The 20,937-nt window shown below is 39.4% G+C and overlaps 1 protein-coding gene across 2 annotated transcripts in view; it reads left to right on the plus strand.

The window, feature by feature from the left end:
- The window catches only part of LOC136858650 (bumetanide-sensitive sodium-(potassium)-chloride cotransporter), a 289,427-nt gene that overhangs the window by 255,210 nt on the left and 13,280 nt on the right, over positions 1–20,937 (plus strand). For both annotated transcript variants that reach the window (XM_067138364.2, XM_067138362.2), the window contains exons 12-19: positions 207–342; positions 8,606–8,817; positions 14,290–14,531; positions 14,641–14,807; positions 15,743–16,036; positions 16,118–16,232; positions 16,965–17,110; positions 17,200–17,320. In XM_067138364.2, the coding sequence (XP_066994465.2) occupies positions 207–342; positions 8,606–8,817; positions 14,290–14,531; positions 14,641–14,807; positions 15,743–16,036; positions 16,118–16,232; positions 16,965–17,110; positions 17,200–17,320 (1,433 nt within the window). The remainder of the gene's footprint in view (positions 1–206; positions 343–8,605; positions 8,818–14,289; positions 14,532–14,640; positions 14,808–15,742; positions 16,037–16,117; positions 16,233–16,964; positions 17,111–17,199; positions 17,321–20,937) is intronic.

A 20,937-nucleotide genomic window follows, 5' to 3' on the forward strand; every position in this document is an offset into this window, starting at 1 on the left:
CAAGTGTGATATGGACCATGAAGTTCATTTTATGTAATTAAAGATTTCAATCGAATTATCTCCCTAGGTAAATTATTTCAATCCCTAATTCCTCTTTCTATAAATGAATTTGCCCCATCTTCTTATAAAACATCAGAAGGGGGATATATCTTCAGTGAATTAGACATGTCTACATTTGAAAATGGAGCTGTTGATATTTGTTTCAGTATTACAATGCATGGGTCAGCTTGGTTGGAACATTGCTGTGTATTGGGGTGATGTTCCTCATCTCATGGTGGACAGCGCTGGTGACCTTCGTCGTTGTTATCACCCTTTATCTTTATGTCTCATATAGAAAACCAGGTATGCAGCAAAGAACAGTTTTACAATGGTTTGGCATGTTAATATTACTTTGTGAAAATTTTATAACAGATATTAGATTTATATGCATTCTTCTTCCTCCCCAGAAGTGATTCTTACATTTTGGATAAAGACCTATTTTCAGTAATTTTAAATGAAATACCGTATTTGCTCACATATAACTACCACATATATCTTGCACCCTACTTTTAACATTTGAAATTGCAGGGATAAAAATCCCCACACATAATTCACATTAAATTCTGAAGTCATAAAGACATACAGTACATACATGAAATAAAGTTTGGGTATTCTGTGGACGTGCCTACATTAAATATCGGGACTGTACCAACTGCTGTTACGGTACTTTGTACATGACAGTACAAGAAGAAGTTGCATTTCTTTCTACCTGCAGAATGGTTCAGGCTAGCTGTTGTAACAGAAATACCTAACTCTCAAACCCCCGCCCCAAGGCCACATACCTTTCCAGTCAGTTACACTCAGCCATCCCTCTCTCTCTTCCGTCTTTGTCAATAAGCTTATCGCTACCTGTCCGGCAGAGCTGATCATGTGAACTGGGAGTGTTTCCCTGTCCAGGCAGTCAAGTGATCACAGTATTAGGTATCGTCCATCTGCTTTATTGTCGACAAGTACCAATATAAAAAATAATAAAGGTGTTCTTTAATCCACCTATTCAATACTTTAATTTCCAGTTATAGTGGTGAATAGGTGGATTAAAGAACACCTTTATTATTTTTTAACTGTAAATTTTCAATACGGACCAAAAATGAGATTTATAACATGTAAAATGAAGTACCAATATTCCGTCTTCATGTTTCATTGTTGTTTCTCAGTTAAGTTTTCTTGTTATGGAGAAACGTGGGAGTTATATGGCTGGGTTTAAATTCAAAGTGTTAAAATATGCTGAAGAACATAGTAACAGAGCTGCTGGTCGAGAATTCAGTGTGACTGAGTTTAATGTTCGCTGCTGGCATAAACAGAAGGCTGCTCTAGAAACCACCAACCAAACTGGTAAGTTTCCTGAGCTGAAAGATGAGTTGCTTCATTACGTTACAGAGTTGCAAAACAATGGCTTTAGCATCTCACAGGAGATGCTACATTTCAAAGCATGCAAACTAGAGGAATCAGCTGTTCGGATCTAAAAGTGACCCGGTGTTCGATCCATAGATTCATGACAAGAAAGGGATTGTGTCTGCGAAGGCAAACATCTCTCTGCCAGAGAACGCCAAGTGGTTTCAGCAACAAAATCATAGATTTTCATCGCCATGTGATAGCAATGCAGAAGTAAAACAAGTACCTCTTACCTCAAATTGGCAATGCTGATCAAATCCCGATAAACTTCGACATCACCATCGACACCACCATCAACAAGAAGGAAGAATCTAACATGCTTGTACGTACAACTGGGTGTGAAAAACAGCGTTGCACTGTCATGCTAGCAATAACCTCAGATGGAAGAAAATTGCCACCGTACGTTATTTTCAAAAGAAAAACAGTGCCTAAAGTGAAGTTTCCTAAATTCATTCATGGACGGGTTCAAGAGAAAGGATGGATGGATGGATACAGCTCTTGTCCAGGAGTGGGTCCATACGGTGTGGTAAGCACAGCCAGGGGCACTGCTTCAATGCCCAGTAATGCTAGTGTGGGACAGTTTCCGCGGACACTTGGTGGAAGACACAAAGAAACATCTTCAGGAAATGAAAACTGATCTCGTTGTAATTCCTGGTGGACTCGCACATTGTCTACAGCCCTTAGATGTTTCTGTCAACAGGTCTTTCAAGGACCAGCATATGTCAATTGTACACCAAATGGATGGCAGGAGGGGAGCATGAGCTGACGCCAGCAGGCAAAATAAAGAGGCTGTCAGTTGAACTCGTGTGTGATAGGGTTATGCGGGCATGGGTTATGGTGTCGACAGACGTTATTGTGAAGAGTTTCTTGAAGACGAGCATTGCAAAATGCATTGGATGGAAGTCAGGATGATGCAGTATGGAACTGTGACCAGAATGATGCACGTGAGAATAGCTCGGAGACTGAAGGCAGTGACAATGAATAGGGTAAGTATGCCAGTTGTCTTGTTTCAATAGCATAATGCAAATTTTAAATTTTTTTTTTTTTTTTTTTTTTGAAATACAATCTTTTGTACACAAATCCCTGCATATATCATGCACCAAAAATGTTCACACTTATTTTTTTGTCAAAAAGTGCGAGTTACATGCGAGCAAATACGGTAGTTATAAAATTATTTTAAGATCACCTAATTACTTGTAGAAGATATCCAAGTCATTTCTCCTACTTCTTCCCTATCAAAAGATTGTTTAGGTGATGTTCCAAGTATAATAGTTTGTTCTTACTCTTCTTTTAGCTAGCATGAGAACATGTAATATTGGCCCTAATATAACACGGTTTAGCATATAAGACAACCCTGAATTTTTGCAAAGTATTTACAAGAAAAAAATAAATATTGAATGTAATTACAACATACTCAACTTCTCCTACAAGTAGGAGAATTTAATAAGCCATAAAGTAAATCTAAGAAGAAATGCAGCCATGTCCATCTTTCTGCCTCCATTGTACGTTACATAACACGTAACGTAACAAACTTTTTTGCAGCCTGTACATTATTAGTACATTTTGCTTCATGTTCATAATTTGTCATGTACCCTTCAACCAATTCACTGTTGTCTGTTTAAATCTCCTGCTGGTGCTTGCACATTGCCCAGTAGGCTTTGCGATTTCACTTTGTGCATTTAATTGGAAAATAATTCATACTCTTGGTATTTTTTATGATATTTTTATGAAACTAAAACTACAGTGATTGTGTGAACCTTTCCTCTAAGTACTTAGAAAGTTACAGACGTACTATATAAGTTATGGACTTATTACATCAATATTTGAGGTGTTTTATTTATAGTTTTATATCAGAAGTTTTTTATTTAGGTTAGTTACAAGAAAACACCAACAGTAGTTAAAAATTTGTGTTCAGATAGTAGAATCTGTGGGGCCAGACATTTCCACTTGCATTATGAAAGAAACCCATATAGAGTTCAATGACAGCAGTATAATTTCCTATTCTCAATTAGATGTACACAAGAACCTCATTTATCTGACCCTCATTAATCTGGATCTCCGGTTTATCCAGATCGAAAATAATAAAAATACTTTTACTTGTACAGTATTTTTTTATGGCATCGACTCTTCTTGAATATCTTTTCCGCCAAGGATAGTTAAGGACAGGACGGGCGAGGTGGGATTCAAACCCACACTCTCCTGAATGCTATGCACTATTAATTCACTGATGGTGAATTTGAAAATGAAACCGGCGCTCCTTCAGAAGAAACAATGAATCATGGAGAGGCCACAATGCAGCTGAACAAACTAATGGCCTATTTAGAATCCTTAACTGAAAGTACACCAGCAGAACTGTTGTTAGTGAAATGTTTTCGTGATCGTGCTGCACGCAAATGCTATACAAATTAGAAAAGGCTTGAACATTATTTTAGTGCATAGAACAGAGTCGTAATAGTACGAAAAGTGTTCTTATATTTTTTTGTACAATTGAAAAAAGGTGTTACTGTACAACTTATGTTAATAGGTTATATAACATGTATTTGTTACTTTATTTTATCCAGATTATCTGGATTTTCGATAATCCAGATCAGTTCTGGTCCCACTTAATCCAGATAAACGAGGTTCTTGTGTAAACTGGCTAGTGTCACACTATGAATTACGAAAGCAGGCAGTTGTAGTCTGATGCATCTGCGTATCTTGTAATAAAGATACAGTCCTATAAATAGCCCATGAATAGTCTTGAATATTTAGTTTGATCACAATCATTCGTAACTATGGCTTCAACAAGGCGAGGCGAGGCAAGTCATCTGAGTGGTTCACGACGTTTACTGCGTGTTAGTGGTGTTGAAATTATGATGGATTTTGTTGAAGATATGTACTAGACAATGATGGTAACATTGATTTCAGCGAGCTGGCTCTGCAGTTAGGGTCATTGTGAGATAGTGGCCTTGAACCCACTGTCGGCAGCCCTGAAGATCATTTTCCATGGTTTCCCATTTTGTACCAGACAAATCCTGGGGCTGTACCTCAAATAAGGCCATGGTCACTTCTTTCCCACTCCTAGCACTTTCCTATCCCATCAACACCATAAGACCTATTGTGTTGGTGTGACGTAAGGCAAAACAGTAAAAAAAAAAAAATCAATTTCAGCTTTGGTGATAGCGATTTAAAAAACAATATTGGAAAAGCTGTTAGTTCAAGCAGCGAAAGCGAACGAGATGAATATGTTCTTATAGGGCCGAAGGAGAAGCCAGACACATGGAGCGCAGACAACAATGGCCCGACTATGAAGCCTCATTGTTATACTCATAAAATAGTGGATGTTCAAACACACTTAAGACTAACTGTTGATATCACCCATTTAGCAGCTCTTGATAAAGTGCATATCAGTAGTATAAAAGACTTCATCACTGGCAATCAGCTTAGATAAATAGGGCAAGTCTTCTGTACGTAGTTTTCCTTGCCAATATTTACAGTGAACTTTGCCCTGCCATAAGACCACATGGAGACCCTCTAGAGCATTACAAAGAGCAGGTACCAACTAACTGATCCAGGATATACTTGCTGAAAATCATCCATTTTGGCACAACACCATCAACCAATTTAGTCATTAAATGATGTGGCTTCTTAAAGTCATGACTCCATGATGAGGAGAGAGCCTATCTTTTTGAAGACAGCAGTTTATGAAGATATCAAATAATAATATCCAAATGTTTAACACACAAAGCAGAACAGGGCCTTGGAGAATATCATGTGGATTTTGTGCAAACCGGTCAACAATAGATCATCTTTACAATGCAAATCATACTGGAGAAGTGCTATGAATATAACATAACACTGCATCAGCTCTACGTCAACTTTAAATAGGCATATGATACTGTGAAAAGAGAAAAACTGTTCTCTGAAATGAAAGCCCTTGGTTATCCGAGAAAACTAATCAGGTTGGTAAATACACCTTTGAGCAGAAGTAAGGCTAAAGTATGTGTACAAGGAAGTGTATCAAGAAGCTTCGACGTAAAAGTGGGGTTGCAACAAGGAGATTCAAGGTCTGCTCTCCTCTTCAATATTGCTTTAAAATCAGCCATGTGTACCATAACTGCAAATCATGAAAAGAACATATATCGTAGATTGATTCAAATTATGGTATATGCGGATGATGTGGCCATCGTCGGCGGCAGCGGCGGCAGTTACTCTTTTCTGAGTTTACAGATTTCCTGGCTAATAGCTCACTTCAATTCACAGCAGTTTGTGTTTAAATTTCCGGTGACTGTACAGGCCAATTCTTGCGTAGAACATACGTCCACACATCGTGCAGCTGAGGGACGGGGGAGATCTTGACTGGGTTTGGCGAAGTTTGTATTCCTGTCACTTAATATCTTCATATCTGCGGTGTTCTTGTTCAAAGTGTTGAACTGAGGCACAGACACTTTGCCGCCAAAGTAAACAGTCCTTGGCAAGTATTTCCCAGATTTGTGGGTTTATTTCTGCCATCTTTAAAGTTTGTTTCAGTTGGTCTTTGAAACATCTCGGGGGGCACCCCCTGGTCTTGATCTGGAGCCAAGTTCACCATAGAGGATCTGGCGCGGTAGTCTGGTGTCATTCATACGGCACACATGTCCTGCCCATCTGAGGTGATGGTCAATGACCAATGCTTCTACAAAAGAATGCACTTCTTGAAACCTATGAAGAACTGGAGAGGGAGCACAACAATTAGGATTGGTAGTGACAAACAGTAAAACTAAGTTCTTGGTAAGTTCCAGAATGAGTCAACCTGCACAAGCATTTAGATGTGGAGTAAAGTGCTCTGAAGGAGTGCAGAAATTTAGATATCTAGGCTCTCTGATCGCTTCATAAAATGAAATTTAAAAGGAAATCAGTACCAGACTGGCCACAGGAAATTGATGTTACGCTGCCTTAATTCCAACAAGGGGGAGCAAGCAAGTATCATAAAAAGCTAATATGACCATTTATAAAACTGTCATTCAGCCAGTGGTTACATATGTAGCTTAGGCTTAGGTATTAAATAAAACAGAAGTAAAAAGTTATTGACATGGGAAAGGTAATAATAATAATAATAATAATAATAATAATAATAATAATAATAATAATAATAATAATAATAATAATAAAGGCGTATGGCTTTTAGTGCCGGGAGTGTCCGAGGACAAGTTCGGCTTACCAGATGCAGGTCTTTTGATTTGACACCCGTAGGTGACCTGCGCGTCGTGATGAGGATGAAATGATGATGAAGACAACACATACACCCAGCCCCCGTGCCAGCGAAATTAACCAATTAAGGTTAAAATTCCCGAACCTACCGGGAATCGAACCCAGGACCCCTGCGACCAATGGCCAGCACGCTAACCATTTAGCCATGGAGCCGGACGGAAAGAAAGGTATTGAGGAAGATCTTTGGAACAGTTAAAATGGAGCTGGGATGGTGTATTAGAACAAATCAGGAGTGTAGAGACCTGTACAAATAACGGGATATAGTATCTGTGGCAAAGACTGCTAGAGTGGATTGGCTTGGATATGTCCATCGAATGGAGGAAGTAAGAGAAGCTAAGAAAGTGCTGGAGAGGCATCCAGGTGGTAGACGATATATAGGTAGACCAAGAAAGCAGTGGACTGAGGAGGTGGAGGATGATCTACGTATCATGGGAGTCAGAAAATGGAGGACCAAAGCAATTGACAGAGAGCTTTGAAAGAAGGTACGAATCCCAAAAGTAAGGTCTCCTATATTTTTATAAATACATAGACCTGTTTATTTCTACAATGGTTTACATCATTTTACAGCTTGAACATTTGATTATTTTTCTACATAATCACCATTTTGGTCGATGCATTCTTGTAGACACTGTGACAGTTTTTGTATGCCCATGTCATACCAGCTCACCACCATGCTGTTCAGGAAGTTGTGAACCTCACCTTTCACCTTCTCTTCAGTGCTGAATCGCTTTCCAGCCAAATATGTTTGCTTGAATTTCCGCGGCTTTGGCAAAGAGGGATGCCGCCACTGGCATGATTGTTGCTTGGTCTCGGGTGTAAAGTGGAACGTCCAGGTTTCGTCACCGATGACAATTGAGTCCAAAAAGTCCAAAAAGTTGTCCTGTTCAGCTGCAAAGCGTTGAAGAAATGCGCGGGAAGAATCAACTTGTTGCTGCATGTGTTCTTCAGTCAGCATGTCTGGCACCAATCTTGCGCACACCTTCCGGTATTTCAACTTTTCCATTAAAATTCTGTGAGCGGCGCTTCGGGGAACCTCAGGAACCAAAGTGCAGAGATCATCCAGGGTGATCCGCCGATCTTCATGCATGATTTGCTCAACCTTCACGACTGTCTCGACGGAAACTGACAGTCTCCTGCTCCACTTACGAACATTTTTGACGTCCATGTATGACTCACCATATACTTCCATCAACTGATAATGGATTTCAATTGGTTCATTACCTTTTGCATTCAAAAACCGAATAACTGCACACACTTCGCACTTGGCGGTAACATCCAGTGGGAGCTCCATTCTCAACGGCTGCCAAGCCAAGACTGAGTGCCTCAGCGTGGCATGCACATGTTTATATGCGACCGCAGGTAACACTCTTCACAATATTGTGACCAACAGCCACAGGAACAGAGTTCTGTATTTATAAAAAAATAGGAGATCTTACTTTTGGGATTACCCTCGTACTTGCAGAGACCAAGGTTCTGCAAGGACTATAGCATCAAGGAGTAAGAAACTAAGTAAGTGAGTGTACCACGATGTGAAGATTGTCCATGTCCTTTTGTGTTTTCATGTTTGTCCTCGTCTCCTATTTCTGTCGTTCCCTCTTTCCACACTGACTTGCCATTGTGGTCGTCCTATTATGTGTGTTCCTTTCTTATTCCCCCTCTCTCTTTCTCTCTGTCTTCATTATAAGACAAGTGATCTGTTTCTTAAAATAAAAAATAACCAAAATACAAGGCAACTGTACAACACATCATGTACAAAGAATTGTGATAAGCAACTGAAAACCAGAATCAAATCCAATAAAATGAATAACTTGCCCATAGAACTGTTGCACACTTATAAATTAATAGTCACCTAGAATTTTATCAAGCAGATACATCTCAAGTTTCACTGAACATTTATAACACATCTATTGACAGAAATATTTAAGTTGCTTCTTTTTCTTTTCAGAGGTAAACTGGGGTTCATCAACGCAAGCTCACATTTATAACTCTGCATTGAAGTCTACTCATGAGTTGAATAGAATGGAGGAACACGTTAAGAACTATCGACCACAGATACTGGTGCTCACTGGAATGCCTGGTTCTCGTCCTCCTCTTGTTGATTTTGCTAACCTGATAACCAAAGGGCTGTCTCTTCTTATATGTGCTTATGCTCAGAAGGTGAGACAATCCATGCATATATTTCATTTTATTTAAAATGAATACTGGAGAGTGTACTAAAAATCTTTGCTTCAGTTAACAATGTCTATGTAGTGCACATAGTAAAGTGCAAAAGGTGGGAATTGTATTTCTTAGGCACTTCACAGAGCTATGCTCGAAAGTGTTATTTAGGGAGGGCTTATATAATTACTATTTAAAGATTTCTATTTTTCTTATTATTTTTAGGTTATTAAAACACTGCTTCTCTACAGGGATACCCCTAGGAACTCAATATACTCTCCTCTAATATACACTAGCAGAAAGTAAAATCCAAACTTCAAGAAGACACTAGTTTAGAGCAGGGCCTCTCAGGGTGCATGGGTGCAGGAGACGACTTCACTAAGTTGACCAGAGTGCAAAACCCCACTCCACTTCCCCTACACCTGTCTCACCCATTTGGCCTGTCTTCGCCTTCTCCACCTTCACAAAGTTTATACAAGGAGTAATTTTAATACCACCTATTCAATACAATTTATTCCACTATTGTGTGGATTCTCCTCTCACTGCGAAATGTTTATGTGCGGTGAGCGGTGACACTGTTGTATGGGACAATGTTACCAGTATTAAAACACTCTTCTTTCAATCTGGTTTGAGCAGACAATTTATCTTCTCTAGCTTTTCTTTTCCTTTATCTTTGCAATGATAGCAGTTATGCTTGGCACAAAGGACCGGCTGACAGCAATTCTGAGAGCCTTCTTTAAATTACAATCAGAAATAGGCTTACTCACATGCAATCTAGTTTTTGTACAAGTAAAAACAGGAAAAAATACTTTTCACATATGCATGTGGGACCAAACATAGAAATAATCTTAGTTGCATCTCAATGTAGCCTAGCTTAGGAAAATCTTCCTTTGACAAATTCTCATAAAATTTGAGCAAAGCCTTTGTAATGGAAAATAGATCTTTTTGATTAACTTATCACATAATTATTGTCCCACGGATTAAGCATTTGGCTTTATTGTCACGACTGACAAAAAAATACGAAAGTTTCCAGTTCGACTGAATGGACTTTCGGAAGTCTTTGCTTCCTTCGAAACAGGTTGCTTCATTATTATGTTGTTGTCTTGCGCTTACCTATTTCACTGATAAACAAGCCGTCTATCACGAACGCTTCATCGTTCTCAGCACACTACACCATCCGAGTCAAGCCGAGTTGAGCCGAGTCAGACCGTTGCACAGTGCACAGAGTCTCTGTGCCTCGATTAGCATGCGTGAGATTTTGGGCATTTGAGAGGCCCTGGTTTAGAGATTGTAATTTAGGCTAAACAATTGTAACATATTTATTAAATTAAAGTAATATGATGATACATTCATAACTGCTGTAGTTACCAGGATTTCGAATGCAAGCATGCAAACGTGCAGACATTGTATCATATAGGTGTCATATGTCATTTTGTGGGACAGAGTTCCACGCCTTTTCCACTTGGTCAGTCAAATCAGCAACAGTTAAAGCTGATATTGGATGAATCTGGATTTATAGTCCCACAATGTCCCATACGTGCTCAAAGGGCGAAAATTCTGGTGATCTTGCAGTCCAAGGCAACAGGCTGACATTCTGTAGAGCACCTTGATGACAGTAGCGGCATGAGGATGAGCATTATCCTGTTCGAAAACACCCACTTGAATACTGCGAATAAACAGCAGAACAACCCGTTCAGTCACCACTATGATGTACAAATCTGCTCTCAAAGTTCTTGGGATAAAGATGAGAGTGCCCCTGTTGTCAAAGGAAATCACTCCCCAGACCGTAACTCCCGGTGCAGGTCCAGTGTGTCGGCTCTGCAGACAGCTTGTTCCAAGAGCTCACCTGGCCTCCTTCTTACCAAACTACGGCCATCACTGGCACCATGTTAGAAATGGCTCTCATCTGAGAATACAACAGATCTCCACTCTGCCTCCTATAAGCTCTAGCTTGACACCACTGAAGTCGCAGATGGCAGTAATTTGGAGTTAATAGCATCTACACTACAGGACGTCTGGTTGGGAGCTATCTCTCAAGCAATCGATTTGTTACATTTCGCTGTGTCAGCCCAGTGCAAACTGAAGCTCCAATGGCTGCTGCAGATGCTGCATGATCCAACACAGCCATGCAGCAAATATGGCGTTCTTTCCTCTCCGTAGTAGCCTGTATGCAGCCGGACCCCGTCTTCTTGAGACAGTCTTCTTGTGACCACAGTTGCCAAGATGGATGTACCTTGGGTACATCCCTGCCAAGTCTTTCTGCAATATCGTGGAAGGAACATCCTCCACATCGTAGCCCTATTATAATGGTCTCGTTGAAACTCAGTAAGCTGCTGATACTGCTTTCTTTGTCTCCCTGAAAGCATGCTTGACTCACACCTACATCACAATGTCAACACCGGACAATGCTCACGATGTGTACGGTGCGTATTCAAAGCAAACTAGCTTCGCAAGGTCATAGTGCCACTACTAACACGACTCTGCGTAGACTAGCAGGCAAATTTATAGAGACGTCGTCATTTAAATGTGCAAGCATGCATACCGAATTTCATTTATCTAGCACAACTCCTTATTGGTGTTGTGATTTCATTTTATGCAAATGCAGTAATGGGGAGCATGATAAGCACAATGGCTTAGCCGCTGGCTTTCCACCTCGAAGGCTGAGGTTTGAATTCCGGTCGATTGCGGGTTAGAATTTTCAACTGAAAAATCATGAGGCATCAGGAAAATTATCCGGCCTTAAATCCCTGGCCAAAACCAAAATGAGCCTGGATGGCTCATAATGCAAAAAGGCACCTTGCTCAACATCCACATCGATTTACATCAATTTATGAATCCCTCTCACAATTTAAATGAAATCAACGAATAAAGGAATGTTCTACTTGGAAACCTTCATTCCATATATATGTCAGTACTTCCATAATATAAACAAACCCTGCCTCCATCTCTCCAACTCACCACCACTCCCCCCTCCCCACCCTCTCCCCACCAGCCCAGCACCGCCCCTTCACCCTCCGCTCCTTCCATCCTCACAAACACAACTAAGCCAACAATAGACTCGATCGTACGTACAGGACCGTTAACTTTGAGAAGGCCAGGCCGTTTAGGGAAGACAACCACCTTTTAAACACCGTAAGTTTAAAGTTTTTACTTATCAGCCCTAGTTTCTCTCACAACCTCATTTTTTTTCCATTACAGATTAGAACTTCATTGACGGTTTCCACTATGGTCACTTACTTTTTACCATGCATCTGTCATCCTCTCTAACACAACTTCTCATTTTTTGTCGCGGCCCTCCCAACCTTTTAAATAAGGCATACAAACCAGCCAACATTGTTAAAAAATAATTGAGAATGGGACCGCTAAATTGAGAAGAAGTTGAGAATGCTGATGTTCTAAAGTTTTAAATTTCATCTGCGTTTTTCCATCACTTGTTACATGCATTTCGCCTGCACATTGTTTTAGGCTTGGTTTCTCAAATCCTTTTTGCTCCTGCTCCCCTTCTAGCCATTCGATGTGATGGTGTTTCTACAAAGGAAGACTTTCGGCCTGAATTTTTGAAACAATGATTTCATCCTGTTATATAAATTAAAAAATTTAGACGAAGAGGTCTGCAACCTCGCTATGTGCACTATTGTTCGTTTCCATCTATAGGCTATCATTTGTTATCATTTCTTTTCTTCTTAGATTAACACAGTTTTTAGTTTCAATTATGCTTTTGTTTTAACCCTTTTTTCACTGAATTTTGTCGCAGCAAATTGTTTATTGCTCCATATGATGATGTAAATATTATACATTGTGCTGTTTTTATTTCCGTCATGTCTTTTTTATTTTGTTTTCTTCATTTGTTCCTTCACTATGTTTTTTGCACATTTTGCAGATATTTAGCTTGTAAATTACTTTATAACCTCACTTTGTTTCACTGAAGATGGCTCGAACGAGTTGAAACATGTTTGAATTTGATTACCCCATCTAATGATGGAATTATATGATGTACTGAATTAGGAGGATACACTTAATTTTTTCCTTTATAAAGCAAAAACTGTCAATACGGAATGATTCTAATATCTTGTAATGATGCATATGAGAAAAAAAGGTTTAGAAATTGATCTCCATTAAAGTAGGTAGATTTCCATTAAGTTTGGTTGTGTATATTTTATGGGAGAGCAAAATCACGGTTTCAGTTTCGTATAAACCCCCAGTCAGTTCAGGGATTTAGAAACAATAATGGCTCTAAAACCTACCCAAGGACAGGTGGATTCTAAATATGAAGTTTGGTAGAAATATATCCAATAGTTTTTAAGTTATAGACAGACAAACGGACACCAAAGCTAAAAATTATGCGGATGGTCATTATAACACCTAAAACAGATAACTGTATGTAAATTTTGCCAAAATAGCCAACATACAGACACGCGTTCATTACCATTTTATTTATATAGATTATTATTATTATTATTATTATTATTATTATTATTATTATTATTATTATTATTATTCAGCTATATACAGCTGTCAACAGGTCAATATAAGTAGAAAGGAACAAACAGGCGACAAATGAATTCCCATACAGAAAGATAGGAGCATGAATAGGAAAACATAATAGGATAAACTCAATGACACGTCAGAAGAACAACAGAAACAGCAGACGAAGACAAACATAAAAAGACATACTTATTTTGCTTTACGTCGCACTGACACAGATAGGTATTATGGCGACGATGGGACAGGAAAGGCCTAGGAATGGGAAGGAAGCGGCCGTGGCCTTAATTAAGGTACAGCCCCAGCATTTGCCTGGTATGAAAATGGGAAACCACGGAAAACCATCTTCAGGGCTGCCAACAGTGGGATTCGAACCCACTATCTCCCGGATGCGAGCTTGCAGCTGCGTGTCCATAACCACATGGCCAACTCACCGGTCATGAAAAGACAAGGATAATCTCCATTTCCTCACACACTGCCATCTTCAAATAGATGGCTTTCACCTCATCAATCACATCTTCATTCATATCTTCTCAGTCTTCTTTGAGCTTTTAAATGAAGGCCATCTGAGCGCAGATCCTTATCTCCTACCCACCCATTTGGATCTAGAAATTTCACTCCCAGTTTCCCACATACCCACTCCATAGTCTCATTTAAATCCCCAATCACCCTCCAGTCAGTATCCCTTCTACACAGTATTCCACTAATAACAATCTCCGCTTTCTTAAACTTCACCCGTGCTGCATTTACCAGATCCATCTCTGCTTCCCAGCTTCATCTGGAGGGTGGGTTTCAACTCTCACTGAGGGGCCATTTTGACAGATTGTTAGTCTTGATGTGAAAAGTATAGGATAAGCAGTTAAGGATTGTTAAGTTTATTATTTGCACAGTTCTGCCTACTGTGTTTAGTAGTATTTACTAATATTCAGCAGCCAAACACTGATATAAAGTTGAAATAAAACTGAAATATTAGCCTTACCTTCTCTTTAGGGAAATATGTCGCACAGGGTCCGAGATACGTTGGTGAAGAAAGCTTACATCTGGCTGATGCGACGCAAAATCAAGGCTTTTTTCAACATCGCTGAGGACGACACCTTTGAATCGGCATGCCAGAGTCTGATGCAGATTTCAGGACTTGGTAAACTCAGACCAAACATGTTACTCATGGGTTATAAGGCTGACTGGCAGACCTGTGACACTGAGGAGCTTCTACAGTACTTTAACATCATACAGTGAGTGCAACATTCAGAACACAGGATAGGTAAATAAAATTAAGGATCATATATATTCCACTTTGACAGGACATGGTCCCAAATGTACATAAACTCTTATTGTTTGCAGCTATGCACTGGATAAATACCTAGCAGTAGGAATTCTTCGGGTTCCAGAAGGACTGGATTATTCAAATGTTATTGATGATGATGATTTTGTACCAGTATCAGCTCTTGAAAAGAAAGATGCCGAAGATAAGATACGACGAAACCAATCAACATGTCAACTATCCCAAGGTATCTGGAATAATTGTATTTATTAGTATCTGTTTCTTTACGAGTAGAGGCCTAAGATAGTTCAGAATAATATCCATGAATACTATTCAAGGTTTGTTTGTAGGAAGAGGAGTTAGGGATTGGAATAATTTACCAAGGGAGATGTTAGACAAGTTTCCAAATTCTTTGAAATTATTTAAGAAGACTAGGTAAACAACTGTTAGGGAATCTGTCACCTGGGTAACTGCCCTAAATGCAGATCAGTGGTGATTGATTGATTGATTGATTGATTGATTGATTGATTGATTGATTGATTGATTGATTGATTGATTCATTCATTCATTCATTCATTCATATTTTATTTATTTATTTATTTATTTATTTATTTATTTATTTATTTATTAATTTATTGATTTATTTATTTACAATGCTAGACAGCAGACCTAGAGTAAGGGATTTAATGTATACCCCAAGAAGCTTGTGGTCTCTCCTGTGATGGCAGCATTCGGCGCATAGACATATCACCTACAAGCCAAATTCTTCCCAAGCATACATCATAGACCTTACCATAAGGTTAATCAGCCCGAGAAAGTCAGTGCAGAGAATAACATCTATGAACCTACTTTGAAAATTTAAAAGAAAAATATCACCTTACAGATATACCAGTCACTGGTTTGGTGATTGGAGGGAGAAGGACCATCCCAAAACTTTTTATAGACTTCTGTAAGCAGTTCACACTTCTCAAAACCTTAATCACTACCATTAATGCACTGAAAGTTTCTATCTCCATTTTTAAGAAACATGCAAATGGACCTTAAAAATGTTATCTCTTGTTTCTTTCTTTGATTATTAAATTTGTATAAAGAATAGGTTCATATCTTTGTCTTTGTGGCAGCCTGCAGATGATGCAAGAAGAATTTAAAGTAAACAATACATATGCATTGTTGTGATTCCAGTTGTTGACTGCATGAGCAGTGATGCCGAGAGCCCACCAGGATCCCCCAAGACGGAGCGAGTGAACATGAACACTGATCCAGGAGCTGGGGATAACGCACAGGAAGTGCCTGTAGTCACAACGGTAGGAATCACAAAAAAGAAGAAACAAAAAAGAAAAAAGAAACCCACAAATGAGCTATACCTGGGGCGAGATGGAGAGCCGCTGTCCAGAGAGCTGTTCAACAGCATCACTCAGTTCCAGAGGAAACAAAAGAAGGGCTATATAGATGTTTGGTGGCTGTACGATGATGGAGGTATAATTTGTGTTATGTGACATACAAAAACAATGCTTACGTACCACATGGTTTCTAAATTTGCCTTTTGTCCACTTTCAGGTCTCACTCTGCTGATTCCATATATTCTAAGTACAAGGTCTCAGTTTTCGGGCTGTAAACTTCGCATTTTTTCACTTGCCACCAGTAAAAATGAATTGGACAGGGAGCAAAGGAAGTAAGTATAGCAGCATCTCTTGGGGTTACTACCATGTTTATTTGTTCAAATCAATATCTCCATGCTATAAATAAGAAAATAAGAAAGAGAGAAAGAAATGTTAGTGTAGATTGTGGTACATTGATAGGTCTGATTTACCCAAGTCAACCCACGAAGCAGAATTTGTCTTCTCACTGAACCTCCAATTTTTGGTGGATGGGAAAGATCTGCACTCTTCTGCTCATAATTTATTGAATGTAATATTTTTAGTACACACTGGTAGCTACTAAGAGAATATGGACTTGGAGTTTTTCACAGAAGTTCCAGAAGATATTAAGGGCATTGTTATATTTGTTTCCGGTGTATTAGTTTCAATGCTGTGATTGCTTAGTACCGGGAACTAAACTCGTCTGCACTAGTATCGTCTAGACAAAATGTGACGGCATACAATGTCCTAAATCCCTAAAATGAGCACTTGAAAAATGAGGGAAAATGGACACAAAACGAGTGCTGAAAGCCTAAGTCTCGAATGCCGTAATGTTGCCATACCAGAAGAAAACCCAACAGCTAATGAAATGTATACAGTAAATTGAACACATTTTTACATGTCTCATATCCCTTTTATTGTGAGCTTCCTTGCCTCATTAAAAAATATTTTTAAGAATCATGGCCTTTTGTTCCTTTTAAATGAATATTCAGAATAAGAGTCTCATATTCCTTAGCTAAACAAAACATTTGATGAATGTGTTTCAGTTTGGCAGCTCTTCTCTCCAAGTTCCGTATTGACTACAGTGACGTGGTTGTGATACCTGACATCACTCGAAGAGCCCAAGAAGAGACAAAGAAGGAGTTTGAATCGCTCATTGAGAAATTCCGTAAAAAAGAAGAAATTGATTCAGGTGATAAATATTGATCTAATAAAGCACTTCCATAAGAATTAAGGTCAAGAGGATGAACTTTTCAAATAATTCTATAACTTCTATTCCAGATCATTCAAAACCGTACATCACCGATTCTGAGCTGATTGCTCTGAAAGAGAAGACAAACAGACACATGCGTCTCAGAGAACTATTACTACAGTATTCCCAGAACTCAACATTTGTTGTCATGTAAGTACTTTTGTCAAGTTGGAGTTGCCTCATAATCAGATGTGATGCACTATTATTCACTTATGAGTTACTGAATTAGAGATACTGTAGGTGCCGTTTTGGCAAAATGGTGCCATGGTTAGCCCGAAGAAAGTAATAGTTCAGTATGATACATAACTGCAATGTCGTCAGACTTCATACCAGTGAGCACAGGATAGGCAAGACACAAGAACTCGGTGCGTTTGTTCGCAGCCAGATTGTCAGTGCCATATGTACTGGCTATGCCATCTCCAAAGTCATGCAGTCAGCAGGCCTTCCATGGGCTGCCATGTTCAGAGTGTACAATGAGTACCTAGATTCGCCAAAACCACTATCGCCAGGGTCAACTGCCATGGAGTACAACGTGTTGTTGGCAGGGTGACCGTCAACTAACTTGGATGGTAAGAATGGACAGACAGATCATATTGCAACAGATTACTTGCAAATTCAGTGCTGGATAATAACGAAGTATGAGCCAGCCATATTATCCAAGACCACCTCCTTGTAATGAGGTACAGAAGCCACCATCCCACTTGGGTACAACTGCTCACTGAATGTCACGAGGCACAAAGAAAGACATTGGCACAGCAACACCACCATTGAACTCTCAAAACTTAGAGAAAGATCACCTACACAATTGAGTCGTAGTATAAGTTTGTGCACGCCAAAGGCAGGGTACGAGTCCATCTTCAAGCACTTGAGGCGATGGATCCTCTTGTCAGCAGGGTAGTACAGTTCAAGCCGGAGGTGGTTTTTATCATCATATGGGGACTTCACGTTTGATGAAATGGGACTCCTGATATATACCGGGTGGTAGAGCTGTCCCTATTTTCTCTCGAACATATGCAACCTGCTAGGAATTAAATGCCTTTTAGTCCTATATGACTTCAGTTAGGAAAGCCACATAAGTCAGTCTTTTTGAGAATCCCGTAGCGAAGCACGGGTACATCAACTAGTAATAAATAAACATAATAAATATCGCCACATAAGCACCGACAACGGACAAATGCACCTGAAACATTATGTTGGACTCATTCAACCAAGTGATAGGTACATACTCTATGCGTAGGGAATGGTTGCAGCTATCTGGGCTTAAGAGAGACATGATTATTTAGAACACTGTGGTGTTTGCATCAGGGTAAACCTGTCTGGATATCAGAGTTCAGAACTTGTAATATACAAGAACAGTTTCAAAGCAATAGCCTAGATTATTCCATCAGTACAGACTTATGAGACCTACTCTCTGGCTCCTGGAGTGGCTATGTGGTACTAACTGCAGCCAGCGTGTGGTCTTATTAAGAGTTTGAATCTTTTTAGAAGCTTTTTAATTTAATTTTAATATTATACTCATAGAGCCTCCGTGGCTCACGCGGAAGTGTGCCGGCCTCTCACCACTGGATTCTATGGTTCAAATTCCGGTCACTCTATGTGAGATTTGTGCTGGACAAAGTGGAGGCAGGACAGGTTTTTCTCCGGGTACTCTGGTTTTCCCTGTCATAATTCATTCCAGCAACACCCTCCAATATCATTCATTAATCATTGCCCCAGAGGAGTGCGACAGGCTTCTGCAGCCGGCACAATACCTATCCTCATCGCTAGATGAGGGCTTCATTCATTCCATTCCTGACCCGGTCGAATGACTGGATTCAGGCTGTGGATTTTCATTATACTCATAAAGGCATTCATAATTAAGGTTTAACTTCCTTGTCTCAAAAGTCATTTTTCACCTTTCCAAAGACAGCATACATAAGAAAGGAATAATACCATGTGACTTTCACATGGCAAATGGCTACAATGAATGAAGCGCACTGTACTTATTGTCAACATTATGACACACCCATTAAACTAAGTGACTGCGCACGTTCAACTCGAAAATCAACTAGCGGTCTGGACCTCATACGTAGGATACCGGTACATGAAGAATAACATTGTAATATTTGCAGCAAAGTGCAAACACCTACTGTACTGTTAACATAAAAGCAAACATTATATATTCACGGAATGATTATATGAATGTGGTACTACTTTATGGGGAAGTAAGGCCCTGTTCACAATGCAAACATAACCATAAATTTAATGATGTACGGTAACGTAACCGTAAAATTAACATACAGTTTGTGGTACCGGTATTCACAATGGAGGAACGTAACAAGAACATAAAGAGTACACAGCAGCCAATCAAAACACTGCCATGTTATTTAGCATGGAAGTCAAGTTTTAGGCTCTCAGTTTTATATTTTAACTAGCTGATGTACCCGTGCTTTGGTACGGAATTCTAAATTTTATACAGAATTCTAGGTTAGGTAGTGTAAACGTTGTGAGCAAGATTGTATTAAGTTGCATAGCTCTTAAAGTTGCCCTAGAAGCACGACGGGTAAGTCACCAACGTCTTTTCTCATATGAAGACTGGGTTAGGGAATTTTCATTGTAATGGTAGGCCAGTCACAATCAGGTTGGGGAGTTTTCATTATAATGGCAGACACTCACTCTCCGCCTGCCTTTATAGATTCTCAGAAAGACTCTCTTAGTGGTTTTCCCAACTGAAATGTACATGGGTCATTACAATGACGTCAGTAGGAATGGCGCGATTAAAAGCAATGCCTTCATATGAAATACTCGATCAAATGAAAAACTACACATTTTCTCACTTTTAACGAACAGTACTATGCCGCCGAACTAACAGTCCAAAGCTACAGAGCTGGAATGACCAAGACGCAGACATCCGTGATCCGTGGACAACGTTCATTCTTTTTTCGGCGGGGGGAGGGGGGTTTCAAATAGTGGATAGTCCCAGGGCAAAAACTATGCCCGTTTACTTATCTGTTTCCTGGGTGTACCCTAAAGTCGGAAAATCTCAATTCACTGCACTGACGGGGAAAAGAACTATCTGACGTGGAGGCAATTTTTCCTCCAAGCCAGAGAAGAAACGAAATCTTCACTGCTAATTTGGAATTAAATTAATGTAGATTTAATGAAAGTGAAGAGGAAGAAGCTTTTCCTCAGAAACGGCTCTTTTTAGGGTTGAATTTTGAGTTGTTTAGTGAATTGTGGTACTATAATTTGGAATAGGGCTAAATTGTAATTCCAGACCAGTTCATACTACTACTCCTGCTACTACTACTACTAATACTACTACTACTACTACTACTAACTGAGCCTCTGACATAAGTGCGCACACTGCTCATTCAAAACAGCGCGTCAGAGTAGGTATCGAATAGCTGGCATACTATGATCAACCAGTGTGTTACGTACCAGCAGTATCAGAAAATGTATGAACCAGAGGATTGGCATGCTAAAGAAGAAATATATCTAACTCCTCAGCTATTTCCCGCCAATATTCAGTTAGGCTGTTATACTCGGTATGCAGCAGTAATCCCATCTATCGGCGTTGAATGTCAGCATAAGAGACAAAGAACATTACAACAAACAACGGTCAGTGTAATGTTATTGTTGATTTATGTTACTCTCTTTCGATATTGTAGGCCTTCACATTATTAATTGTTTTCCGGTTCTGACATTCCACTCTTATCATAGTCGGTACGGTAAAACTGAATAAAACATAAATGATCGGAAATTATATTCTCTATAAAAGAAATGGC

The sequence above is a fragment of the Anabrus simplex genome, chromosome 1 (assembly GCF_040414725.1).
Source record: "Anabrus simplex isolate iqAnaSimp1 chromosome 1, ASM4041472v1, whole genome shotgun sequence".
NCBI lineage: Eukaryota > Metazoa > Arthropoda > Insecta > Orthoptera > Tettigoniidae > Anabrus > Anabrus simplex.